Source organism: Polypterus senegalus, chromosome 5 (genome assembly GCF_016835505.1).
Source record: "Polypterus senegalus isolate Bchr_013 chromosome 5, ASM1683550v1, whole genome shotgun sequence".
Taxonomy (NCBI): Eukaryota; Metazoa; Chordata; class Cladistia; order Polypteriformes; family Polypteridae; genus Polypterus; species Polypterus senegalus.
In genome coordinates, this window is record NC_053158.1 from 203773116 (window position 1) to 203800585 (window position 27470).

At 44.4% G+C, this 27470-nt stretch overlaps 1 protein-coding gene across 1 annotated transcript in view; it reads left to right on the top strand.

Annotated features, from left to right (window-relative positions):
* LOC120529941 (dynein heavy chain 5, axonemal-like) overlaps positions 1 to 27470 on the top strand; it is a 370325-nt gene that overhangs the window by 253167 nt on the left and 89688 nt on the right. The window contains exon 53 of the mRNA XM_039754150.1: positions 4923 to 5138. Within this exon, the coding sequence (XP_039610084.1) occupies positions 4923 to 5138 (216 nt within the window). The remainder of the gene's footprint in view (positions 1 to 4922; positions 5139 to 27470) is intronic.

Here is a 27470-nt window from a genome sequence, read left to right on the forward strand (position 1 = left end):
ACTCCCCGACCCGGAATCGTTTCACCCTCTCTGTCCATGTGACCTGGAACACTTCCGGGTCAGATAAAAAAACATTTTTTCTTCACCCAGGAAGCACATCGTTCTCTTTGTCCATGTGACTATGACGTACTTCCTGGGCGTAAGGCAAATAGTCTCTAGGCCTCCCTGCAGCGACTCCTGGCGGCCCCCATGGTATCCAGCAGGGCTGTGAATAAAGACTCCAATGTCCATAATGGAAACAGGAAAATTAATGGAAGGAATTATTAAGGATAAGATTGAGCAACACATGACAAGGACAGGAGTTATTCTGAACAGTCAGCATGGGTTCAGAAGGGGGAGGTCGTGTTTTACTAACATGTTGGAATTCTATGAGGAGGCAACAAAAGGATACGATCAAAGTGGAGCTCATGATATTATTTATCTGGACTTTCAGAAAGCATTTGATGAGGTGCCACATGAGAGGTTGGGCATCAAGTTAAAAGAAGTGGGAATTCAGGGTGATGTTTTTAGATGGGTGCAGAATTGGCTCAGACACAGGAAGCAGAGGGTGATGGTGCGAGGAACCTCATCAGAACTGGCCGATGTTAAGAGTGGTGTTCCACAGGGGTCAGTGCTAGGGCCGCTGCTATTTTTAATATATATAAATGATTTAGATAGGAATATAAGTAACAAGCTGGTTAAGTTTGCAGATGATACCAAGATAGGTGGATTAGCAGATAATTTGGAATCCGTTATATCATTACAGAAGGACTTGGATAGCATACAGGCTTGGGCAGATTTGTGGCAGATGAAATTTAATGTCAGTAAATGTAAAGTATTACACATAGGAAGTAAAAATATTAGGTTTGAATACACAATGGGCGGTCGAAAAATCGAGAGTACACCTTATGAGAAGGATTTAGGAGTCATAGTGGACTCCAAGCTATCAACTTCCAAACAGTGCTCAGAAGCCATTAAGAAGGCTAACAGACTGTCAGGTTATATAGCGCCTTGATGTGTGGAGTACAAGTCCAAGGAGGTTATGCTCAACCTTTATAATGCACTGGTGAGGCCTCATCTTGAGTACTGTGTGCAGTTTTGGTCTCCAGGCTACAAAAAGGACATAGCAGCACTAGAAAAGGTCCAGAGAAGAGCGACTAGGCTGATTCCAGGTCTACAGGGGTTGAATTATGAGGAAAGATTAAAAGAGCTGGGCCTTTACAGTTTAAGCAAAAGAAGATTAAGAGGTGACATGATTGAAGTGTTTAAAATTATGAAGGGAATTAGTCCAGTGGATCGAGACTTGTATTTTAAAATGAGCTCATCAAGAACACGGGGACACAGTTGGAAACTTGTTAAGGGTAAATTTCGCACAAACATTAGGAAGTTTTTCTTTACACAAAGAACAATAAACACTTGGAATAAGCGACCAAGTAGTGTGGTAGACAGTAAGACGTTAGGGACTTTTAAAACTCGACTTGATGTTTTCTTGGAGGAAGCAAGTGGATAGGACTGGCGAGCTTTGTTGGGCTGAATGGCCTGTTCTCGTCTAGAGTGTTCTAATTCTAATTCTAATTCTAATGCCCTGCTGGTCTTTGGGGCACCTCCATACTGCAGGGAGGGCTCCACCTGGCAGCGTGGGGGTATTGGCCGGGATGAACAGCCGTTCATACATCACTATATATATATATTTATTTTTTTTTTTCTACATTGGGAATTTGCATTATTGTTTTTGTTATTGTGTTTCATTTAATATATTTATACACCTATTTTACATATCTTCTTTTGTGTGCTTGTGTTTAACCGTCTATTGAGGAGAAAATATTTGTTACAGGCACGGCTGGGTGGCACAGTGGCGCAGTGGGTAGTGCTGCTGCCTCGCAGTTAGGAGACCCGGGTCCTCCCTGCATGAAGTTTGCATGTTCTCCCCGTGCCTGCGTGGGTTTCCTCCCACAGTCCAAAGACATGCAGGGTAGGTGCATTGGCGATCCTAAATTGTCCCTAGTGTGTGTGTGTGTGCCCTGGGGTGGGCTGGCGCCCTGCCTGGGGTTTGTTTCCTGCCTTGCACCCTGTGTTGGCTGGGATTGGCTCTGGCAGACCCCCGTGACCCTGTAGTTAGGATATGGCGGGTTGGATGAAGGATGGATGGTATAGCTTGGTATATGTAGGTTCACCTCAGTAATTTATCCAGGCCACAGGTGTTGGTAGTGTAGCTGCCAGCTGGGTAAGGGGTCGGCCGTTACAAGGGGATTGTTGTTCCTCTTCCGACAGCACTAAAGGCAGCAGCTGCAGTACCTCCTGGCAGTGCCCCACAGATCCCAATCGGGCTGCACCAAACTCTAACTCCCGTGGAGCCCTGCAACTCTGCAACTTAGGGGGGCTGCCACCTAGAGCTCCGGGGGAGGTACTGCTCTGGATACGCTTACTCACCAGGTGCCTCATGCATAACGGCGTGCGTAGAATTCGCACTATAACATGACGTAAGCACAAAAGCCGAAATGTGCGTACGCACAGAAAAATCGTACTCCAACTTAAACGTTCTTCTGCTACATAAATCCCGATCAGTGTGAAAAGTAACCCACGTGCATGCGCCCGCTGTCCCACCCCAATTCCTCCCAGAATTATGCCTCTATGAATATGCAAATCAATATAAATCGCACTTAAGCTCAGCGTTTTGTGAAAAGACAATGGGAAAAGCACGAGGGAAAAGAATTTCAGCGAATACCAAGTGGAGGAAAAGGAAAAACAAACTATTTGTTGATTTAAACAGTGGAATAAACAACTCAAGGAAGCTGTTCGAGTGACATAGCGTGTCAGAGAAACTCGAAAGCTCAAGTTCACACAGTCGCACGGTGCCGAAATAAAAAAGAAGTCGCATATCAAAGTCGCCGAGTCGTAGCCCACTGTCTGAAAAAAATAGGCACACAGTGGGGAAAAAGCACGAAATGTCAACTTCAATCTCGACATTTCCACTTTAATCACGTAGTCTATTTTGTCATTAAAGTAGAACATCATAAACTTCATCTTAAATTCATTTAATTTACTAGTTTCTCAAGTCCCATCGTAGCTAACGTTGCACGTTAAATGCTTTGTTTTGTATTTGAACTTCAATGTGATCTATGTGAGTGAATCACTACGTGTTTCCGCTCTTTCTCTTCCTCCGACAGGACACAGAATCCATGACATTCGTGATATCACTGCTCTCTGAATAATTAAAATACTGAGATGTATACGTGATATCATTTTCATGATGATTGGAATGAAAGCATGTCATTAAACGGGGGAACACGGTGGCTCAGTGATTGTTCATGTCTCACGCAAGATGTTTGCTGCGCCGTGTGCGACCTTCGATGAGATACTTTATTGTAGCAGTACTGTCTCTCTCAATCGTACTAACCTGCAATTCCTGTCCTTACTTTTCTTTCTCCAAATACCCAATCGGCACACAATCAGCTCTGTGATAGGCGTTAAGTCATCTGTAGGCTGAGAGCGCCGATTCTTCAAAACTTTTAAGGAACATCGGAATATCTTCATAGTACGTGTTTAATTATTCTATCCGTCTATCCTTCCAGTGTTGCGCCAGCCCAGTAAGAATACAGAGCGAGGCAGGAAGAATACGTGTCACACCGTGTCCTCACATGTTTAATTATTAACAATATAGATTATTTAAATGAAGTTAAAGTTTTATCTGTATATAATTTAATAAACATATTTTACTGCATTTCATCTTAAAAATGATATCGTCATCATATGTAAATATGCGCTTTATAAAGTGGTGCAGGTTGTGAGATATTATAACTGTAGTGCAAGTTTACAGTGAGGTGATTGTACTTATAAGTCCTAACAGTTCTACAAGCTGTAATTGATTGAGTGCGTTTAAAGTTCTTGGGATGAAACTGTTTTGAGGTCCGTACAGGAAAGGCTTTGAAACGTTTTGCCGTGGCTGAGGTAGCGTGTCCTTGATGCTGTATACCGATAATTCTCTTTCCGATCAGCTGCTGCTGTGATTCACACTCAGATACAGGGATATAAATACTCCGAGTGGTGCAGTGAGAGTAATATGGAAAAAGGTGATCTGCTGTGGCAACTCCTAACGGGAGGAGCTGAAAGAAGAAGAAGAAGGAGAAGGAGAAGGAGAAGAAGGAGAAGTGAGAGTAACAACGCTAAAGCAGTTCTGGTATTTGGAATACTATGGCTGTTCCCTGGACCATTATATTGTTACGAGTTAATTACAATCAGATGCGTTACACTAATAAACAATATGCAGTTAGTTTCAGTGTATTGATAAAGCCGCGTCATGAAAATAAGGAGTAACCACACAGGAACAGTAGCACTGCTTTGACGCTGGGTGCCACCAGTCTGCCAAACCGAGCGGAGAACTTGCGTACGACAGGGTATGAGGTACCGTGGAAATGTGCGTGGCTTTACGCCAAGTTTACGTTTTATACATCGTGATTTGAACGTTTCTTACACAACATTTCTGTGCGCTCACACTGTTTATACATGAGGCCCCCAGTCCTTCCTGTGCAGAGGCGTCCCAGCTGAGCAAGGACCCTGGCATTCCATCACAACCTCAAAACAAACACCCAATACTGGATAGTTTGTTAGTAGCTAGCAGTCAAAAACTCCAAAGTTGGAACTTTTCAGCAACATATATTTGTTTTCGATTTTAGAGTTACGTATTGGGGTTTGGTAAAAGATAAGTGAATCCCAACTGATCCTTCTGATCTCCTGTTCTGTGGTTCCTGGCCTCACACTTGACCACAGCTTGGTTGGGTTTCCCACGATTGGCAGGAAGATGACAGGAGACTCCAACGATGTGATCCAACAATTCCTTCTGCTATTATTTTCTGTGATTTGGCCTCACATGACAAGTGTCTGGGCCTCGGAAGTGTTACTTTTGTTGTAAATGGCTAATTTGTATTATTCTGTTCTTCTTTCAGACCATCAAACCTGCAGATATTGCCACTGTGAGGAAACTCGGAAAGCCCCCCCATCTGATCATGCGCATCATGGACTGCGTGCTGCTGCTGTTTCAGAGGAGAGTCGACACGGTCACCATGGACCCTGAGCGGCCCTGTAACAAACCGTCCTGGGCAGAGGCCTTGAAGCTGATGAATAACTCGGGGTTCCTCAATATGTTACTTACTTTTCAAAAGGTAAGGGAGCCAACACTTCATACACTGATAGAAATAACAACAGCAGTTCTTTACATGGACCACCTCAAAGCCAGTTCCCAGAAAGAGAGGAGTAGTGGTAGTCGGGGAGGCTTTTAGAGCAGGTTTGCTCTGGAGACAGAGAGTCTCACGCGGTGTGGAGCCTTCCCGATGCACAGGTGGGGGACCATCTTGGGAGGGTGGGTAGGCTCTTTGCCAGATTATGGGTGGATCCAGTGGTCACTGGCCATGTTGGAGCAAATGACATACACAAGGCTAGACTGTCTGTTCTGTGATCCAAATTTAAAGAGTTAGGTGCCAGGCTGAGGAGCAGAACAGATAAGGTCGTCTTCTCTGAAGTTCTGCCTGTGCCACGCGCCAGTCCTGGTAAGATTGAGGAGATCAGAAGGTGTAATGCGTGGCTCAAATCTTGGTGCAGGGTAGAAGGGTATCAGTTTATGGGGCAATGGGTCCTGTTCCTCCATGACAGGTATGAGGAGGTTAGTCGAGGATTATTTAAATTAGTTAATGGTGGGGACAGGGGGTTTAGGACTGTACATGGAGGAACAAATAAAAATACATGGCAATGTAGATTCTAACCTAAAGTTCAACTCTTTCATGGCAGACTTTTGTTGAAATTTAGAGACAGAGGAAGGTAACCAGCTGTAAACAGCGATAAACTTCACCATTATGTTTTAGTTTGACTCTCTTTTCTAGAAGGAAAGTACGCTTTGCTGATTTGACCTCAACTGCTTGTGTGTGTGTGTGTGTGTGTGTGTGTGTGTGTGTGTGTGTGTGTGTGTATGTAGTGAAGAGCAAACAACCGCTAAAGTGGCATCGACATCTGGTGACAGACCAAATAGAATGTGCAAAGCAAAATACTCGCCGGATGACGTTTTCCGTTATTATCACTGAATCACCGTCCGACTTCTCAGATTTTGATGTAAGTGATCTGGAGATCGAGATTGAAAATGAAAGTGAGGCACTGGCATCAGCTGATTGTGATGCTGAACGTGTTCTGGGAGGACCACCACTTACAATGCCAAATGGTACAAACCAGATAGATATGAAAGGCACTATATAATAGATAGATAGATAGATAGATAGATAGATAGATAGACGTGAAAGTCAACATATAATAGATTAATTAAATGCACTGTATGATAGAGAGATAGATATGAAAGGCACTATATAATAGATAGATAGATAGAAAGGTACTATATAATAGGTAGATAGATAGATAGAAAGGCACTATTCGACAGATAGATAGATAGATAGAAAGGTACTTTATAATAGATCGATAGATAGATAAATAGAAAGGCACTATTCGATTGATAGATAGGTACTATATAACATAACATATATAAACAAAAGAAGATGAAGAGGAGACCTGACTGAAGTGTTTAAAATGATGAAGGTAATCAGTCCAGTGGATCGAGACTTTTATTTTAAAATGAGTTCATCAAGAACACGGGGACACAGTTAAAAACTCTCTAAGGGTAAATTTTACACAAACATTAGGAAGTTCTCCTTAAAACTACAGGCATGTAGAATAAGCGACCAAGTAGTGTCGCAGACAGTAAGACTTTAGGGACCTTCAAAACTCAACTTGATGTTATTTTAGAAAAATTAACTGGTATGATGGAAACCACCATATGATGGAGGCGTCATCGGCCCCAAACCCCCAACACAAACACTCACAGTGTCCCGGGTTCAAACAAAGGATGGTTTATTCACCCAAATTCCGTCTCACAATACCTCAAAGTGGCACAAGCATGAGTGATATGTCTCTCTCTCTCTCTCGACAGTCCACAATACTCTCACCACCACGCTGCCTTCCTCCAGTCGAGTGTTGCCTTCCTTCCTCCCAGCTCTGACTTGCCTGGACAAGGAAGTGCAGTCCCTTTTATTGAGGACCCTGGAGTACTTCTGCTGCCAGGGCGACTGCCCAATGGAAGTACTGTATTTCCAGGTCATACGGAAGTCCTATTTTAGGGAGCACATCTCCCTGCAGTGCCTCCTTTGCGGCACCCAGGCAGGGCTGTGTTGCCAGACTACACTTCCCAGCATGCCCTAATGGTTCTATACTGAGGGCCGCTGCCATCTAGAGTCCTGGGTGAATAAAGAGTCCCCAAAGACGTCTTCTGGTGGGCTGTCCGTCCATCTTCTCCAGCCATCGCTTCCAGGAGAGTCCTTCCTCTCTCTTCTTCGGGATGTCATCTGTCTGTTCAGAGCCTCCCGTCCGGGTAAGGAACAATCTTCTCCTCTGGTTGGGATGCCCGTCCAACCCCTGTGGCATTTACACGTTGGTGGACTGAATGGCCTTATCTCATCCAGATTGTTCTAACATCTCATTAAGTGGCTGTGAAAATCAAACACAGAATGACAGCACATCATCAATTAATGAGTTCATCTTCAGTTGTGCCTTGCGGGCCGACACTTTGATTGACGTCATGTTTTTTAATTTTTTTTTTTTGCCCACACTGTTTGCATTCCTTAAGTGGCCGATTGCTAAAATGTCACCGCCTAATTGTTTTATGAAATGACTTCCTGAATGGATTTTGGCAGCGTCTCAAATTCTTATCTCTATTAACCAAATCCTATTCCTAGCCCTTTGAAGAAAATGACCCCAACATTTAAATTTCCTTATTCAATGAAATGAAACTTAAAGGCACGTGAATTTCTCATTTCGCTTTGCATAACGCTAACCCTCAATAGAAGTCAGACTCTCGATTATTCATTTTGAGGTGTGTGTTGTGGCATTTCGTCTTTGTACATTCAGTGTCATGTCTGCTTCTGCTATTTTTCCAGCAGGGAACAGGGTGCAGAGTAAAATTCCCAAATCTTTACAGACAGCTCTTTCGAAAAGGCAAAACTAAATCAAATTCCTGAAGGAGCAGTGATGCCTCCATGTGGTTCAATGAAGTGCACCATTCAGCTCATCGTAGATTTGTAGAGATGTGCGTTAAGAGGAGAGCTACTTCCAGTGCCACCCTCTAATGCCACAAAGTCCATTGTTAGTAAGAATAGCACATACAAGAGACAAGGCACAAAGATTTATTTACAGTAATCATTGCGGACAAAACAATGAAAGCCCATAACCAAAAATCAGTCGTTCCTTTTATCCAAGGCCTGAATCAGAAACCAAAAGTCAAAGTTATAATAATTGTAGCTGCAACTTTTCTAGTTGCCCAAAATCGAGCAGCGACTGAGTTGGCAAGGTAGAGCACGGCATGAGTCAAACGCGTAATGAAAGAAATCTCTCAGTTTAATAAAGTCAGGTTTGAAAAGGTTTAGTGAAAATTCAGGGCACACACACACACACACCAGGGACAATTTAGGATCGCCAATCCACCTAACCTGCATGTCTTTGGACTGTGGGAGGAAACCCACACAGACACGGGGAGAACATGCAAACTCCACGCAGGGAGAACCTGGGAAGTGAATCTGAGTCTCCTAACTGTGAGGCAGCAGCGCTACCCACTGTGCCACCATGCCGCCCCCATCCATTATCCAACCCACTATATCCTAACTACAGGGTCACGGGGGTCTGCTGGAGCTGATCCCAGCCAACACAGGGCACAAGGCAGGAAACAAACCCAGGGTAGGGCGCCAGCCCACCACAGGGCACACACACCAAGCACACACTGGGGACAATTTAGAATCGCCAATGCACCTGACCTGCATGTCTTTGGACTGTGGGAGGAAACCCAGGCAGACACGAGGAGAACATGCAAACTCCACGCAGGGAGAACCTGGGAAGTGAACCCGAGTCTCCTAACTGTGAGGCAGCAGTGCTACCGACTGTGCCACCGTGCCGCCCCCATCCATTATCCAACCCACTATATCCTAACTACAGGGTCACGGGCGGTCTGCTGGAGCCGATCCCAGCCAACACAGGGCACAAGGCAGGAAACAAACCCCGGGCAGGGCACACACACACACACTAGGGACAATTTAGGATCGCCAATGCACCTGACCTGCATGTCTTTGAACTGTGGGAGGAAACCCAGGCAGACACGAGGAGAACATGCAAACTCCATGCAGGGAGAACCTGGGAAGTGAATCTGAGTCTCATAACTGTGAGGCAGCAGTGCTACCCACTGTGCCACCATGCCAACCGCAATATATTGGTGGAGGTTAAAATGGTTTCCTCTCTGTCAATGTAAAGTGCTTTGAGTAGCAAGAAAATTGATATATGGATGTGCTTAATTATTATTATTATTATTATTATTATTATTATTATTATTACTACGATAACACAAGCCAAAGATATAGGATGTTTTACAGGATGAAGAAAGAGAAAAAAGACAAAATCTATCCATCCAATGGACCCTGCAATGTTATTAGGGGTCTTACTTTTGTTATATTTCTTAAGTTGGAAAAATGCTGTCCTAGTAATCTGATTAATATGCGATTTAAAATTCAGGTCAGAGTCAATAGTTAACCCTAAATTCTTTACCACCGTCTTGACTTTTAATCCTAATGCATCAAGTTTATTTTTTAATCACCTCATTATATCCATTTTTGCCAATCTCTGAAATTTCAGTTTTCTCCTTATTTAGTTTGAGAAAATTACTACTCATCCATTCTGAAACACAAGTAAGACATTGGGGGTCAGTGAATCAACAGAGTCGGGGTCATCAGGCGCTATTGATAAATACAGCTGTGTGTCACCTTTATAGCTGTGGTAGCTCACGTTATGCCTCAAGATAATCTGAACTGACAGAAGCATGTAAATCGAAAAGAGCAGCGGACCCAGGATAGAGCCTTGTGGAACACCATATTGGATATCATGTGTCTCTGAAATATAATAACCTCAACTAACAATGAATTTTCTACCTGCTAGGTAGGATTCAAACCAATTTAAGACCCTGCCAGAGAGGCCCACCCATTGACTAAGGCGATTTCTAAGAATATTGTGATCAATGGTATCAGATGCGGCACTCGGATCTAAGAGGATGAGAAAAGAGAAACGGCCTCTGTCTGCATTTACCTGCAAGTCATTAGCTACTTTAACGAGTGCAGTTTCTGTGCTGTGATTTGTTCTGAAACTTATCAAGAAACAGTCCAATGGCACCTGGCATCACGTTTTTGTGACGGTCTGACAGGTCACTGCTAACGTCTTCTCTGTCTATGTGAGATTCTAAGATAAAATGGAGTTCATGAGCTTTGTGCATCTTTCATTCTTCCAGGTTTTTGAACGTTACAGACGCATTTCTTTGCCTTTCATTTCTGTTTGCATACTGGGCTTCGGCGTCTTTCGGATTTTCTTTTCCTTTTCTTTTTCCATTGTCTAAATCTTTTGTCCCGAGCCCTTTGTCAGGCTGCTCTTATTTTTCGTCATAGCAGTGTGCTCTTCTTTCCGTGCTCTGCAGCAGAATAAATAAATTGCACAAGTGTTATAAAATTTGATTGACTGACGAATCCCTTTATTCATTGATTGATAATTGTATTATCGTAGTATTTCCCTCTACTTACCCTTTACCTGTTTTCCCTCAAGGGTAAGTGTTCTCATCAAGTTCGTTATCGGGTTGGTCTACTGTTGCCCTTTAAGATGAACACACACATACATAGCTATACACAAACACACAGACCCTAACCACAACCATGCCCCATGAATGACACACACACGCTGATTAACTCTTAGCACTTTAAACCACACATGTGCTTAATAATAACACTGCCTGTCACTCAGCACTTCAAGAGACTTATTTAGTATCTGCACGAACAACATATGATGTTTTAGTGATATCTCAGACCTAAATATTACTTTTGGTCTACAAAAATACATTTAAACATATAAAGACTCAGCACTCTTGACTATAGGCCAGCGTTTCTCAACCTTTAAGTATTTGTGACCCGAGTTTTCATAACAGTTTTAATCGCGCCCCCCCCTAATATTTTTTTTGAAATGTAGATGCATATTTTATTATACCTACTTAACTTTTATCGACATTTATCTAACACTATATTTATTGTTCTAGTATCAGAATGTAGTTTAAGTTAATTTATTTTGGTTTCAACAGATGTTTTTTTCATATTTTTGATTCTTGTTTTCTTTTTTTCATATCTTCGCACCCCCCTTTTTGTTACTTCGTGCCCCCCTAGGGGGGCCTGCCCCACAGCTTGAGAACCACTGCTATAGGCCATTTATCAGCCAAGAATGCCTTCTTTTCGTACTGTTCCAACTATTGAGTGGCGCTCTCACCCTCAGCCTTAATAAACCCCACAGCACAGAAATAATGGCAAAAGTCCAGCTGCACCTAGGTGCTCAAATAAATCTACCTTATTACTTCAATCACTCTAGACATTAAGACAAAGCATAGAAAGTTAAAAGCAGCATGGTGTTTATTACAAGAATAATAATAATACCACTGGAACAAAGAATAACAGAAAATAGGTACTGATAGGAAAGTCTGAATATATATAGTCTTTAGAAAATGCTTACAAAAAAGGTAGAGATGACAAGGATGAATGTCCCAGGGAGGCATCTGATTTAGCAATCGATGTTCATGATGCTTTTCTGACGACAAGTGCCATCTTCGTCCCTTCTTCTTCTTCTTCTTCTTCTTCTTCTTCTTCTTCTTCTTCTTCTTCTTCTTCTTCTTCTTCTTCTTCCGATGTTGCTTTCAATCTAAGGCATATTTATTATGAAATGTCATGCTGTGTTTTCACAACAAATGCACCTGATTGGTTGGCTGTCAATATGATTGATGAATTTTTCTCAAACTCTTTAATCTATCTTTTCCCAGATAATAAAGTTCTTTGATTTTGCCCCATGTCCGTTATTCCCAGGCTGTAAACCAAATTGTTGTCCCATATGTCCATATCAATAACCTGAGGTGTCGACTCAGTCTTCCTTTCCCAGGTTATAAAGTAATTGAGCCACCAACATGTCTTTCAATGTTGAAACAGCTGTTTTAAAAGTGAGGTGTAAGGGTCTTCCCTTACCTGCTTTGATTTGTCTTAAATGTAATTCATCTGTTGTTTTATCTTGAGCAAAATATAATGGAATCCAAAATGTACAGATTTTATACACCATAACAATAATTATACTTGTTTCTTACTAGGAAGTTAAATTAAGAACCCGGGTGAATTACGGTAGCTGGTGGCAGAGTGGGGGTGAAACGGGGGGCTGTCAAAGGTGAAGACATCTGATGACGTCTCTGACCCGAAGCCCAGCAGTGAGTTGAACTTTAGCATTTAACGTTAAACTGAAAGGCCGGATGTCAGTCATCTTGTCACCGCAGCAGCTCTCGGTCTGACGAGTGTTCTGGATTTTCAGGATGTCGTTTCTCCACTGTCATGTTCAAGTCCTTTATTTACAGGTAAATACTTTCTGATGTGTGCGCCGAACCAGAATTAGATTTTTCAACAAATGCAGGCCGGTGCTTACGAGTCTCTGATGCCGATGTTATTATGTGATAGGTGACGCTTGGAAGATGAGACTCGTAAATTGGATTATTGTTTGATGTTTGCCAGCCTTTTGTATTAAATCGTAATGTTCCGCCGTGCCGTCTGCACAACAGTCAAATGCGGACCGGCAGCTGTTGCTTTGAAATGTTCTCGTGTCTCCCCGAGTCTGTGAAATTATTCTGAATCCGCTTTTGAAAGAAGATCCTGTCTGTCATTTTTGAAAGAAATGATATGACAACTCACTCTCTGAGGGAACTGACGATCCCGTCTTGTGTTGCTGTCTGTTAACACAACATTCAGGACTCCATTGTTGATTATTTACACGGACAAAAATGAAATCCAAGTGTGTGTAAATCCGCTTTACCTTCTGGGCTATTGATCTGCTCAGTGAAGTAGCAGAGGGGCTTGTTCATCAGTTTCAGCTGCTTTGGTGCACTAGAGAGGGGTGGGCAACAATGAGACGACCCCCAAAACAGGAATGAATGGGTTAACAGGTGGAAGGAGGCCACTGACATTTTGCCGTCCTTATCAGTTTTGTCACTCGTTTTGCATTTGGCTACGGTCCGTGTCACTACTAGTAGCATGAGGCCATACCTGGACCCTACAGAGCTGGCACAGGTGGTCCAATATCTCCAGGATGACAGGCACATCAATACGTGCCTCCCATTGCCAGAAGGTTTGCTGTGTCTCCCAGCACAGTCTCAATGGCATGGAGAAGATTCCAGGAGAGCTGGACAGGGCCCCTCGTAGAAGACCTACCGGTATCTGCTCGTTTGGTCAAGGAGAAACAAGAAGAGCACTGGCAGAGCCTACAAAATGACCTCCAGCAGGCAGGCAGGCAGGCAGGCCACTGGTGTGAATGTCTCTGAGCAAACATTCAGAAACAGACCTCATGAGGGGAGCCCGAGGGCCTGACAATGTCCTCTACTAGGCACCGTGGAGCTCGATTGGCATTTGCCATAGAATGCATCATTTTTTTCCCTTTGATTTTCGGGGTGTCCCTCTGTCGGTAATTCATTTTTAATTCCATCTTTTTGTTCCTCACACATCACCATATCAGTCCAGATTAGTAGAGAGAGCCAGCAGGATTTTTTTTTCCCCATTGAGATCTGATGTGTTTTTTAAAGTGTTCCTTTCATTTTTTTGAGCAGTTTATATTTACTGAGAAAAACATTGACGTGTTCAATACTTATTTTCCCTGCTGGTCTATAGTCAAGATCTTTTGATAAGATTAGGGGGCTTCGCCCCCTCCACCAAGTGCTGCACACCGTTGTGAAGAGGGGGGCTGAACGCATCCCAAGGAGAAGCGGCCGCTCCTCTGAAACCCCCTCTTAAATGGTGATACAATGGGAAACAAATTCCTTTTTGTTTTACCTCCTCTTTGCTCGATCAGCTGCTGGATTGCTGCTGCTGCCATGTCACATGATCTGCATTTGGTGCGGCGCTTCATAGGTTTTAAAGTCACTGCCTTGTCTCTGTTGTCCCCCAGACATCCTCAAACACTATTTGATCTCTTTTCGCTGTTCCGTTATTTCACAAAGTCATATTTTCCATTTCTGCGGTGGGCTGGCGCCCTGCCCATGGTTTGTTTCCTGCCTTGAACCCTGTGTTGGCTGGGATTGGCTCCAGCAGACCCCCCGCGACCCTGTAGTTAGGATATAGTGGGTTGGATAATGGATGGATAGACTGTCCAGCAAAGTCTTTTGACAATTTGGTTTCTCCATACAATGAGGATCTCTAGTCAGGTTGTCTGGGTCAGTCCGAGAGGTGTTATCAGTGCTCATGTCTGGTTATCCAATTCTCATTTCTATTTAAACTGTGTTGTAATGTGTTCAGCTTTAGCATGACTCTAAACTTCCCATTCCTTTCTCTCTTGCTGCGTCTTGAAGTTGCCCATAAGCACCGTGACTTTAAAGTCCTTCTCTCAGTGTCCATGACTGCTGAAGTGAACTCCTACAGGAACATCCCTGTTGCCGTGCTTAGTGTCGACCCCATCGAAATTCATTCTTGCGTGGCAGAGTGTTTGTCCGGTTTCTCTCACATAGAGGGCAGTGTCGAGACATTTCATGCAGAGAATTAGGTAGACCACATGAGATGATCTGCAGTTAGACAATCCCTTTATGCGATGTTCAAGTCGGCAGTGTGGTATAACTATATGATCCATATCATAACTGTAAGCACAAATGTAAGTCACATACGATACCAATGAATGTGCCAGCGTGCCAAGTCTGAGCCCGCTCGATTGTTTCGCTTTTGAGGTATGGACTTGTGAAATTTGAAGAAAAAAGTGATAAAATTGACACCCTCGGTAAACCGGCTATATCTTGTGTGGACCGCCAGGGTGCGTATAGCTGCCCTAACCCGACACAGACAGGCAGACACGAGTTTGCCACAAAACACGCCTTTTATTTGCACAGCATACGGTTTTTAGTTCACAGGGCAAAGTACAACATGCTCCCTTTGCTCTCTTTTCTTCTTCTTCTGTTTCTTAGCCACCTCCACTCCTCTCTCAGCAAGCTTCATCTTCCTCCCTCCCGACTCTGGCTCTCCAAATGGAGTGAGGCGGCTCCTCTTATTCCAGTCCCTGGAGTGTTCTAGGTGGCTCATCAGTCGTCTTCTTCTTCTTTCGGCTGCTCCAGTTAGGGGTCACCACAACGGATTATCTTCTTCCATATCTTTCTGTCACACCCATCACCTGCATGTTCCCTCTCACCACATCCATAAACCTCCTCTTAGGCCTTCCTCTTCTCCTCTTATCTGCCAGTGCTATCCTTAGCACCCTTCTCCCAATATACCCAGCATCTCTCCTCTGCACATGTCCAAACCAATGCAATCTTATCTCTCTGACTTTGTCTCCCAACCGTCCCACCTGAGCTGATCCTCTAATGTCCTCCTTTGTAATTCTATCCATCCTCGTCACACCCAATGCAAATCTTAGCATCTTTAACTCTGCCACCTCCAGCTCTCTATCCTGTGCCACCGTCTCCTGTCCATATCACATTGCTGGTCTCACTACCATTCTGTAGACCTTCCCTGTCACTCTTGATGATACCCATCTGTCACAAATCACTCCTGACACTCTCCTCCATCCTACCTGCACTCTCTTCTTCACTTCTCTTCCACAATCCCCATTACTCTGTACTGTTGATCCCAAGTATTTAAACTCATCCACCTTCGCCAACTCTACTCCTCTCATCCTCACCCTTCCACTGACCTCCCTCTCATTTACACACGTGTTCTGTCTTGGTGGTCCTACCGACCTTCATTCCTCTTCTCTCTAGAGCAGATCTCCACCTCTCCAGGGTCTCCTCAACCTGCTCCCTACTATCATCAGTATTACCTGGAATTACTCCCAGGTGTGCTGGAGGTCCACCATAGAGCTGTGCAGCTCCCTTTGATGGCCCAACAGGGCTTCACCAAACTCCTGTTCCCAGCATGCCCTACGGGAATCTGTGGTGCCACAGCCGCCCAAGGGGACTGCCCTCTAGCGTCCCAGGAGGAGGTATTGCCTCACCGATGCACTCTCCCCCAGTCCTTACCCAGCCTGGGTAAGGGCCGAGGTCACCCGTCACACTTGGAAAGTATTGATCTTACATCCAAAACATTTTACAGGGCATCTTCTGCCAATCATGGGTACCCCTGGCCAGTTTTCCAGAATTTTTTGAGTCTGAAGTGTGTGGGCCATTGGTCGATTTGACATGGAACGAGCCCTGCAGAGAAAGTCCACAGTTGAATATAAACCAACCTATGAGGTCAAAGGAGTTTCCTGCAGAACACAGAGACAGGATGGGGTCATAGCAAAGATCTCGGGTAAGACTACAAAGCATTTCTACAGCATTAAAGGTTCCCAAGTGCACAGTGGCCTCCATAAGTCTTAAATGGAAGACATCTGGAATAACTGTGATTCTCCCAAGACCTGGAACTCATCAATTGTGGAAGAAGAGAGGCGACTAACAAAACCCAATGGTTATGCTGGCTGAGCTCCGGAGAACCTATGTGAGGATGGGGTAAACTTCCAGGAGGACAACACTCCACTGATCCAGGCTTAAGGGCATAGTGACCAGACAGAAGTCTCTCCCAGGGAAGGCCACTTGGAGTTTGGACCTAAAGGACTCTCACACCATGAGAAAGAAGATTCTGTGCTCTGATTAAACCAAAATTAGTGTCATGTCTGGAAGAAACCAGGGCCCGCTAAAGCATCGCCAGTGATTGGTGGTAGCAGCATCTGGGGCTGGTGAAGGACTTGACAGGGTTGAGGGAAAGCTAAGATGTGCAAAGATGAGAGATATCCTTAACGAGTGCCCTGCACCTCAGACTAGGCCGAGGGATTCACCTTCCAACATTACAAAGCAGACACAACACAGGAGTGGATTGAGGTCAACTCTGTGAATGTTCTTGAGTGGCCCAGCCAGCACCAATCAAATACTTTTGGGGAAACCTGACAATAGCCATCCATTGATGTTCTCCATCCAACCTGACAGAGCTTGGGAAGATCTGCAGAGAAGCATGGCAAGAAAATCCCCAAAATCCAGGGTGGGGTATAAAGCTTGTCTCATCCAACCCAAGAAGAATCCCTGGCAGGAATCGCTGCAGCATCTATAAAAAGTGAAGGTGGTGTGACGATGTGGGTTCTGGCTCCACGCTCCCATGGTTGTTTGGGAACCCTTGAACCCAACACCGTCGGTAATGTCACCGATGAGCTAGTCAATGGAGGCAAATTACTGAGCAAGGGGAAGGTATACAAAAGGTGCAACAGTGCTTTTATTAAAAACAGTCAACAAAAAAACAGTGTTCATAAAGTGCAATTGAAACGTTCTTCATTAAATAAATAATCCATTAAAACAGAAGTGAAAGTGGAGGTTAAAACCATTGGAAAAAACAATCCTTTAAAACGAGGTAAAATGTTTCTTACAGGAAGCAGTTTTTTTAAAACAACAACAAGGACGACAAGCCTGGTGCATCTTTCCAGTTGGCGTTAGCGTCTCACCTGCTTATCCCGTTTGGGCTTAGCGGCAGGCAAGACGCTCTCTGCAGCTGCTCTCCTGAAACACACGCATGAGACTGGAGACCTCCCGAACCCTGGCTTCGGTATGGCACTCATCCCAGTCTCGGAGAACTTGGTTTCCACCAACGGCCAGGTCGCCCACGTTGGGGATTCCAACCACCAAATCTCCCGACATTCCGCGGCCTCTCTGCGGCCAGTCGCCTTCCCTCGGTCACTCCTGCTACATAATCGCTCAGCTGGAGCGACATCCAAATCAATCGCCTGGGTGTAGGCCCAACACCCCAGCTTCCTTACAGCTGCCCTCGATCGTGCGCTCACCACACGCACGCACCGCCTGTCCGTCTCTCTTGCACCGCATGCTTCCTCGCTCCCTGTAACCTCCGTCCTCTTTTCCTTCCTTTCCTTTTTCTTTTCATCCCCCCACAACCGACTCGCGCTTCTTTATAAATAACGTGAGGGGCTATCACAGCTGTAGCATTAGCCACGGGAGCAATCACGAATGTGGGCAGTTCCTCACCTGTGCACACGGTGAGACACGCCCACATCGACGACTGCCCCGCGGCTCGCATAACCTCGCCCCTCACGAAGCCGCCTCGGGTGCGGTGATTATTTAAAAATGGCCTTTGCTCAGTGAGCTGTGGACCCTTAACACCACAGGTGGTCTGAAGACTTTCTGAAGGCCCTGTGAAATGATACTCTCATCCATATTTGATATCTTCATCAGACTTAGTCCAGCTTGTTTTTCTGTGTGCTTGGGAAATTTGTGTCAAGATGAGGAAAGCTCACAGTACGGGATTCATCCATCCATCCATCCATCCATCCATTATCCAACCCGCTATATCCTAACTACAGGGTCACGGGGGTCTGCTGGAGCCAATCCTAGCCAACACAGGGCACAAGGCAGGAAACAAACCCTGGGCAGGGCACCAGCTCACCGCAGGGCACACTGACACACACACCAAGCACACACTCGGGACAATTTAGGATCACCAATACACCTAACCTACATGTCTTTGGACTGTGGGAGGAAACCCAGGCAGACACGGGGAGAACATGCAAACTCCACACAGGCAGGGAGGACCTGGAAGCGAACCTGGGTCTCCTAACTGCAAGGCAGCAGTGTTACCACTGCGCCACCGTGCCACCCCAGCACGGGATTGTGCTTTTAAATGTAAAAAAAAGGGGGAAACGTCAAGGAAAAAAAAAAAAGGTTTCCTCTAGGGACGAAATTACTGTATTGTCTGCATAAAAATAGCACCTCTTGAGATGTGCAGTCAAGGAAAAGAGCAGTTATAATGAAAAAAAGAAGGTCCATGATGGATGGGCTGTTCTCGGGACCCCGAGTCGGGGTGTCAGATGATTAGACTTTCATCTCTTCATTTCCGTTGTGTTCAGAAGTACACAATTCACTCTCGTCCTCCTCTCATCGTCGTCTTATTAAAAGAAGGTGTTTTTACTTTTTAACAAGGTGTTGCGTTAACAATCTTGTAGAGGGTGAAAGGGACCTTATAGATCACATCTGCCAAGCGAGTTCACAATTAATAATCTGTCCGGGCTAATCGGGCACACGGCTCTACGGTGCTTCTCATTCCACGCACAGTGCTTCAATATCAGGCCAAGACACCGTACATTATTTAGCTGTTAGGCTAGGCTTGGATTCTTGAAAGTATCAGCAACAACAACAACATTTATTTCTGTGGCACATTTTCATACAAATGATGAGCTCAAAGTGCTTTACATGATGAAGAAAAAGAAAAAAGACAAAATAAATAAGAATTAAAATAAGACAGCACTAATTAACATAGAATAAGAGTAAAGGCCGATGGCCAGGGAGAACAAAAAAACAAAAAAAACTCCAGACAGCTGGAGAAAAAAATAAAATCTGCAGGGGGTCCGAGGCCACAAGACCACCCAGCCCCCTCTAGGCATTCTACCCAACATAAATGATCAGCCCTCTTTGTATTTAGGGTTCTCATGGAAGGACTTGATGATGATGGTCATGTTGTCTTCTGGCCTTCAATCCATCAATGGAGGGACATCACGGTGCTTTGATCAGGTGGTGGCGGTGCAGGTCACCACCACAGAAAACTGGAAAAAGAACAGAAGAGAGGGTAGGGATTAGTAAGGATTACAGAGCCACCTTGAATAGTTACGATAATTAATTGAATATACAGATTATCAGAAATGAACTATGATGAAGTTATGTTAAAGTAATGTGTTTCAGCCGTCTTTTAATGTGCTCCACCGTATCAGCCTGGCGAATTCCTATTGGCAGGCTATTCCAGATTTTAGGTGCCTAACAGCAGAAGGCCGCCTGCCCGCCTCACCACTTCTTTTAAGTTTCGATCTTGGAATTCTAAGCAGACCCTCATTTGAAGATCTAAGGTTACGATTTGGAGTGTAAGGTGACAGACATTCTGAGATATAAGATGGAGTAGATTATTGAAGGCTTTGTAAACCATCAGCAGGATTTTAAAGTGAATTCTAAATGACACAGGTAACCAGTGTAGTGACGCCAAGAGTGGGGTGATGTGCTCGGATTTTCGTCTCCTAGTTAAGATTCTAGCAGCTGCATTCTGCACTCGTTGCAATCGATTGATGTCTTTTTTTGGGTGGTCCTGAGAGGAGTGCGTTACAGTAATCTAGTCGACTGAAAACAAAAGCGTGAACTCATTTCTCAGCATCTTGCAATGTTATAAGAGGTCTAACTTTCTAACCTTCTGTCAAAGGGGGGTGCCACCCACAAAGTACACAAAACATCAGAGCATTCAGATCCACATAAACGCATACCCACACCTAACACAGAGTCTCGTTTCATACACATTCTCATAAAAATCGCCCCTAAAAATTCATTTCCCACATCATTTTGCATTTCACAAAGTTTACTAAAATGAGTTTTTTCACTTTTTTTTTGATGTGGATGGCAAGGAATTTTGCTCCCTAAATGGTATTCGGTGGACAAACTCGCCATCTCCTACCATGTGCTGCTCCCACCACACTCATCCTCCCTTGGGTTCCTTGCATGTGTCCTGATTGAGCAGGACACAAAACTAAATTTTTTTCATTTTTTTTTTGCATAACTGGGAAATGCATGCAAAAGGCAAAGCAGAACAAAACGAAGTAAATGAAAACCAGACCAGAGTTAAAAATCACAATCAATATTCAAGCAAGAAGTCGAGAAAACCAGGAACGATATGGAAATCGGTCGCAAAGAAACTTGTAAGGGTTTGCAGGATTTATCCACAGATCGGATAAAGCTCAGTGCAACCACAGACCTTTTATCCCATCTGCTGATGAACTCAAGGGTCACGACCCTGCAAACCGCACCCTTGGAAACATGGATCTCAACCCTAACAACGATACGCAAAATGGTTCCACATTGGAAAAGGCAGGCAGTGTGTTGTAGTCAGTGGTTCTCGACCTGTGGGGTGGGCGCAAAGATGTGAATAAAAGAAAACAAAATATGAGAAAAACTTCTGTTGAAACCAAAACCAAATTAACTTAAACTACATTCTGATACTATGCCGATAAAAGTTAAGTAGGTATAATAAAATATGCATCTACATTTCAAAAAAATGTTAGGGGGGGGGCGCGATTAAAACTGTTATGAAAACTCGGGTCGCAAATACTTAAAGGTTGAGAAACGCTGTGGTGTAGTGGTTAAGGGTTTGGACTTCAAACCCAGGGGTTGACGAGAAATCGATCCGTCTTGAGGACTCACACAGCATCTCTGTAATATATAAAAACATTTTAAAGTCCCTTCCTTTTGAAGATCCCGGAGCAAAGTGGCAAAAGGATCTCTTATTCAACATTTCAGAAAAGGACTGGAAGGCAGCCATGCACAGAATACACTCAAGTTCCGTAAACTTCAAATCTTTTATCGAGCACATCTCTCTCATTTAAAATTGTCCAAAATGTTTCCAACCTGTGAACGTTGCAATCGAGCTCCAGCCTCACTGGGCCACATGTTCTGAGCGTGCGACATATTAACCTCATTCTGGACCAAAATCTTTGCATGCCTATCAGACAGCCTTGCTATCACAATCACTCGAATCCACTAACAGCTGTGTTTGGTGGGCTCACAGTGGGGCTTAAGGTAGAAAAGCACAAACTGTAATTGCATTTACTTCACTTACTAGCAAGTAGACTTATTTTGCTTAGTTGGAAGAATCCCACCACTTTTAAGTGCCACATTTCTTAAAGTCATTGAGCGAGGTAGTGGGGTGGGGGATCCCTTGTAGTTTTCAGTCGGCCACACGCCTTGGTCCAGTGCACACTGTGCTTTCACTGTCGAAGTGTTCTTCAAAACACACTTCCGCATTCCTCCTAACGGTGACGTCACAAATCGCTAGAAGACTTTTGACGGCCCCAACTGGATGAAATGGATGTGCCTGGTTTCAACAGGATGGTACGGCCTGCATGGAGATCCGTGCAAGGTTTTGCAGGGGAGTTGTTTCCGGGGGCAGCTGATCTCACGATGTCGGGTGGCCTTCACGTTCGCCTGATCTCGCTCCGTGTGGGGCTCTCTTAAATCAAAGTTATACACACACCGACCTCAAAACCTTGAAGCCCTCAAAGACTGCATTTGCCACAAAATCTCCGCTATTCCTCTTGAAACGGCCAAACGAGTCATGCGAGCGTTCAGGAATCGTCTTGAAGAGTGTATCGCTAATGATGGCCACCACCTTGATGACATCGTTTTTCAAATACAGTGAAAAACATTTATTTTGTATACCCTTTCTTGTGCCGTAACGGAATGTATTTTTTAGGGGTGTAACGGTTCACATGGATGTATTGAACCGTTTCGGTTTTGCATGTTCGGTTCGGTCCACTTGCGTACCGTTTCGGTTATATTTTATGCATTTTTTCTCATTAAATCTATTACTAGTGCGATCTAAGCACCCCAAGCGGAACTAAAGTCTTGGGTGAGTTTCCGCACGGACGCCTCTAAGTGTCAGACACTGGATGAGGGAGAGGCGCGCCAGTAGCTCGCAGACATGACAAATGGAGTTATGGCAAATGCAAGCGAGAAGCCTGAGCTGGAAGACCCTCCCAGCTCATTACGTTCTCCTGTCTGGGAACACTTTGGCTTCCCCGTTAAAGTTACCGATGGACAACGGCAAGTGGATAAATCCAAAGTTGTTTGTCGACATTGTTCCACCACGGAGATCGGGTACGCTGCAGGAAACACGTCTAATATGTAATAAGCTGATCCTCTTCTTTGGTGGAAAGGCAATGAGGCTACATACCCACACATAGCAAAACTCGCAAAGCGTTACCTCTGTATTCCAGCTACCTCTGTTGCTAGTGAACGGGTCTTCTCCACTGCTGGAGATATTGTCACTGCAACCAGATCTGTGCTTTCTGCAGAAAATGTGGATAAATTAATCTTTCTAGCCAAAAACTTTAAGCTTGAATAGTTTTATTTGTCATATTCAGGCTGTTGCGGCTACATGTTCAAAGTTTACATTTGTTACTTGTTTATTTAAATTGTTACAATAGTTTTAAAAACTCAGAGTCTAATTTATTTCAAATATCACCCAAATGGGTCGCTTTAATTTATTTATTCAAATTCTATTGTTTGTATTTTTTTTTAAATAAAAGCATTTAAAGTCATTTTTTTCCTGCCTTTTTTGTACCGAAAATTAACCGAACCGAGTACCTCAAGAAAGTGAACCGAACCGAAATTACATTTTAGTGTACCGTTACACCCCTAGTATTTTTGTAGAATAAACGTTTGAAATGTGGCAGTTCTTTTTGGCTCACCCTGTACTATTTGAAATGATGAGGTGGATTATATTGCGCCGGACCCCGAGAGTACCTTTGGGACCAAAGCATTGCACATGTGAATCACCCCTGGGCAAGGCAGAAGTCCCCCAAAAGTAAGGAGAGCGTTCCCGTGCAGCTCCTCCTGACAAGTATCCAAGTACTCCAAACAGGGCTATCTCTTAGGACAACAGCTCCCAGTATGCTTTGTGGATTTACAGATGTGATTTTGCACTACTGGTTTGCTGCCACTTTGTGTATAGGAGGAATAAACAGACCTGGGAAGCAATCTCAGCTCTCTCATTCCATTATGGGCCCCGCCAGGTACCAGCAGGTGGGAGGCTCGTCCATCCATAGTCTTCCATTAATTATCAAAACCCAGCCGGGATGCTTGTTCATCTACGTTCTCGTACGTCCTGGTCAGGTAGGGAATTAACCTCGATCCCCGTCGAGATGCCCGTCCATCCCCTCTGACACATAGAGACCTAACTAAACATATTAAATGGGTTCCACTTTGCTCTAAATGCAATTCGACCACATTTCAGGTTTTATTTTTTCATTTTATACCACTGACTAAGGTGAAAGGTCAGCATTATACAACATATCCCGGAGAATCAGAGTAGCTGTGTTTTCTCCAAAATGCTTAACTCGTAGCTCTGAGATTCTTACTGTCCATCTGGCAGCACGATAGCAAATTCAACTTAATGAGCAAACCTTCAAAGCTTTAGTTAGGGGCGCATTCAGTGTGGTTTCGTTATTCGGACTGATTAGCAACTCTGATTTCGGCAGTCGGTTTACTTTTGCTCTTTCGGCGATTTGGCCCTCTGCTTGTGTTTTTTCTCTCTTTCTTTTCCCAATCCTTATTCCCTCTCTTTATCATTAAAGGTGGCATCCACAGCACCCACTACCCACCTCCTCCACCTCGCGGGACACACACTGTGTCCTCCCACCGATCTCGATGTACTCTCATAAACGTCGCCCCAGTACACATCGTTAATTTCTGCATTTCAGGAGCTTCGCCTGCTTTTTAATATTTAATGGCCACAATGTGTGCAAGGATCATGTTTTCAACTTACGTCTGTTTAACAATCTGCCAGCCCTTAGCAAGATTGATTTTAATGAGCGACCTTTGCTGACACTGAACGCAGTGTCCACATCGATTAGGGGAGAGCAAAGCAGCCCACTCAGCTTTAAATTCTTCTGAACCTTCTGGCTGTTTTTGTTTTAGTACTGAAACATGAAATCGCTGCCTAGAAGAAATCATTTCTCAACCTTTGTTTTAAATGTTATATGGATCAGGATGATCGTAACTACAATATTTGTCAGGTCGTAGCTCTTCTGTCACTGTTAAACATTTCAATGCACACGTCGTGTGATCACAGAGGGACGGGGACAGCGTGCAGATTTGTGGACAATCTAATTTAAGGTCAGTAAATGTAAAGTGTTAGACGTAGGAATTACAAATGGGAGGTTTGAATACATGAAAGTCCACCTTATGAGGAGGATTTAGGAGCCGTAGTGGACTCGACACTCTCAACTGGCAGACGATGGGCAGAGGCCATTAAGAAGGCTAACAGAATGAGCATGGGGAAAGGTGCTATCCATCCATCCATTTTCTAACCCGCTGAATCCGAATACAGGGTCACGGGGGTCTGCTGGAGCCAATCCCAGCCAACCCAGGGCACAAGGCAGGAACCAATCCTGGGCAGGGTGCCAACCCACCGCAGGACACACACAAACACCAAGCACACACTAGGGCCAATTTAGAATCGCCAATCCACCTAACCTGCATGTCTTTGGATTGTGGGAGGAAACCGGAGCGCCCGGAGGAAACCCACGCAGACACGGGAGAACATGCAAACTCCACGCAGGGAGGACCCGGGAAGCGAACCCGGGTCTCCTAACTGCGAGGCAGCAGCGCTACCACTGCGCCGAAAGGTGCTATATAAATACAATTATTATTATTATTATTATTAGAAGGACTTGGACAGCAGACAGTCTTGAGGAGATTTACGGCAGATGAAGCTTAACGTCAGTAAATGTAAAGTATTGCGTGTAGGACATACAAAATGTGAGGTTTGAATACACAATGGGAGTCCACCTTATGAGAAGGATTTAGGAGTCTAAGCTATCAACTGTTAGACAGAAGCCATTAAGAAGGCTAACAGACTGTCAGGTTATATAGCGCCTTGATGTGTGGAGTACAAGTCACAGGAGGTTCTGCTCAACCTTTATAACACACTGGTGAGGCCTCATCTGGAGTCCTGTGTGCAGTTTTGGTCTCCAGGCTGCAAAAAGGACATAACAGCACTAGAGAAGGTCCAGAGAAGAGCGACTAGGCTGATTCAGGGCTACAGGGGATGAGTTCTGAGGAAAGATTAAAAGAGCTGAGTCCATCGCTTGCATTAGGTTTAGGTCTTGTTAGGGCTGAATACACAATGGGAGGTCTGAATATTGAGAGTCTACATTATGAGAAGGATTTAGGAGTCGTAGTGGACTCTAAGCTGTCATCTTCCAGACAGAGTTCAGAAGACATTAAGAAGGCTAACAGAATGTCAGGTTATATAGCGCCTTGACGTGTGGAGTACAAGTCACAGGAGGTTCTGCTCAGGCTTTATAACACACTGGTGAGGCCTCATCTGGAGTATTGAGTGCACTTTGAGTCTCCAGGCTACAAAAAGGACATAACAGCACAAGAGAAGGTCCAGAGAAGAGTGAAGAGGCTGATTCCAGGGCTACAGGGATTGAGTTATGAGAAAAGATTAAAAGAGCTGAGTCCATCGCTTGCATTAGGTTTAGGTCTTGTTAGGGCTGAATACACAATGGGAGGTTTGATAATGAAAAGTACACCCTATGAGAAGGACTTAGGAGTCATAGTGGACACGACACTATCAACTGACAGGCAGTGTTCAGAAGCTAACAGAATGTCAGGTTATATAGCGCCTTGTTGTGTGGAGTACAAGTCACAGGAGGTTCTGCTCAAGCTTTATAACACACTGGTGAGGCCTCATCTGGAGTCCTGTGTGCACTTTGAGTCTCCAGGCTACAAAAAGGACATAGCAGCACAAGAGAAGGTCCAGCGAAGAGCGACTAGGCTGACTCCAGGATTTGGACAGCAGACAGGCTTGGGCAGATTTGTGGCAGATGACAATTCATGTCAGTGAATGTAAAGTGTTACACATAGGAAGTAAGAATGTGAGATTTGAATACACAATAGGAGGTCTGAAAATCAAAAGTCCACCCCGTGAGAAGAACTTGGGAGTCGTAGTGCACTTGACAATGTCAACAACCAGACAGTGTTCAGAAGTCATTAAGAAGGCTAACAGAATGTCTTGTTATATAGCGCCTTGATGTGTTGGGTTCAAGTTACAGGAGGTTCTGCTCAGGCTTTATAACACACTGGTGAGGCCTCATCTGGAGTATTGAGTGCAGTTTTGGTCTCCAGGCTACAAAAAGTTCATAGTAGCACTGGAGAAATGTCCGGAGAAGAGCGACTAGGCTGATTAGGACTACAGCGGTTGAGTTTTGGCGAAAGATTAAAAGAGCTGAGCCTTTACAGTTGAAGCAAAAGAAGATGAAGAGGAGACCTGACTGAAGTCAAGAAAATTATGAAGGGAATTAGTCCGGTGGATCGAGATGGTGACAGGAAAATGAGTTCATCAAGAACACGGGGACACAGTTGGAAGCTTGTGAAGGGTAAATCTCGCACAAACATTAGGAAGTTTTCCTTTACACAAAGAACGACAGACACTTGGAATAAGAGACTAAGTAGGGTGGTAGACAGTAAGACGTTAGGGACTTTAAAAACTCGACTTGATGTTTTTTTGGAAGAAGAAGGTGGACAGGACTGGCGAGCTTTGTTGGGCTGAATGGCCTGCTCTCATCCAGAGGGTTCTAATGTTCTGATCTATGCTGGAACCAGAAGTGACGTCATCAGAGAGGGCGGAACCTGCCGGGATTTCCAGGGAATGGTCTGCAAGGAACTGAGAGAGAGAGAGAGAGAGAGAGTCTGCACACTCCGCCACCCCCTGGTCTGATGTAGTATTACAATTACTCGAGCCCTTTAGCTGCCTTCTAATCACATGTTGTGTGACACCTGATTAGGAGTCACAAAGCACATATGTCCCAAAAATTTCCAAAAAACA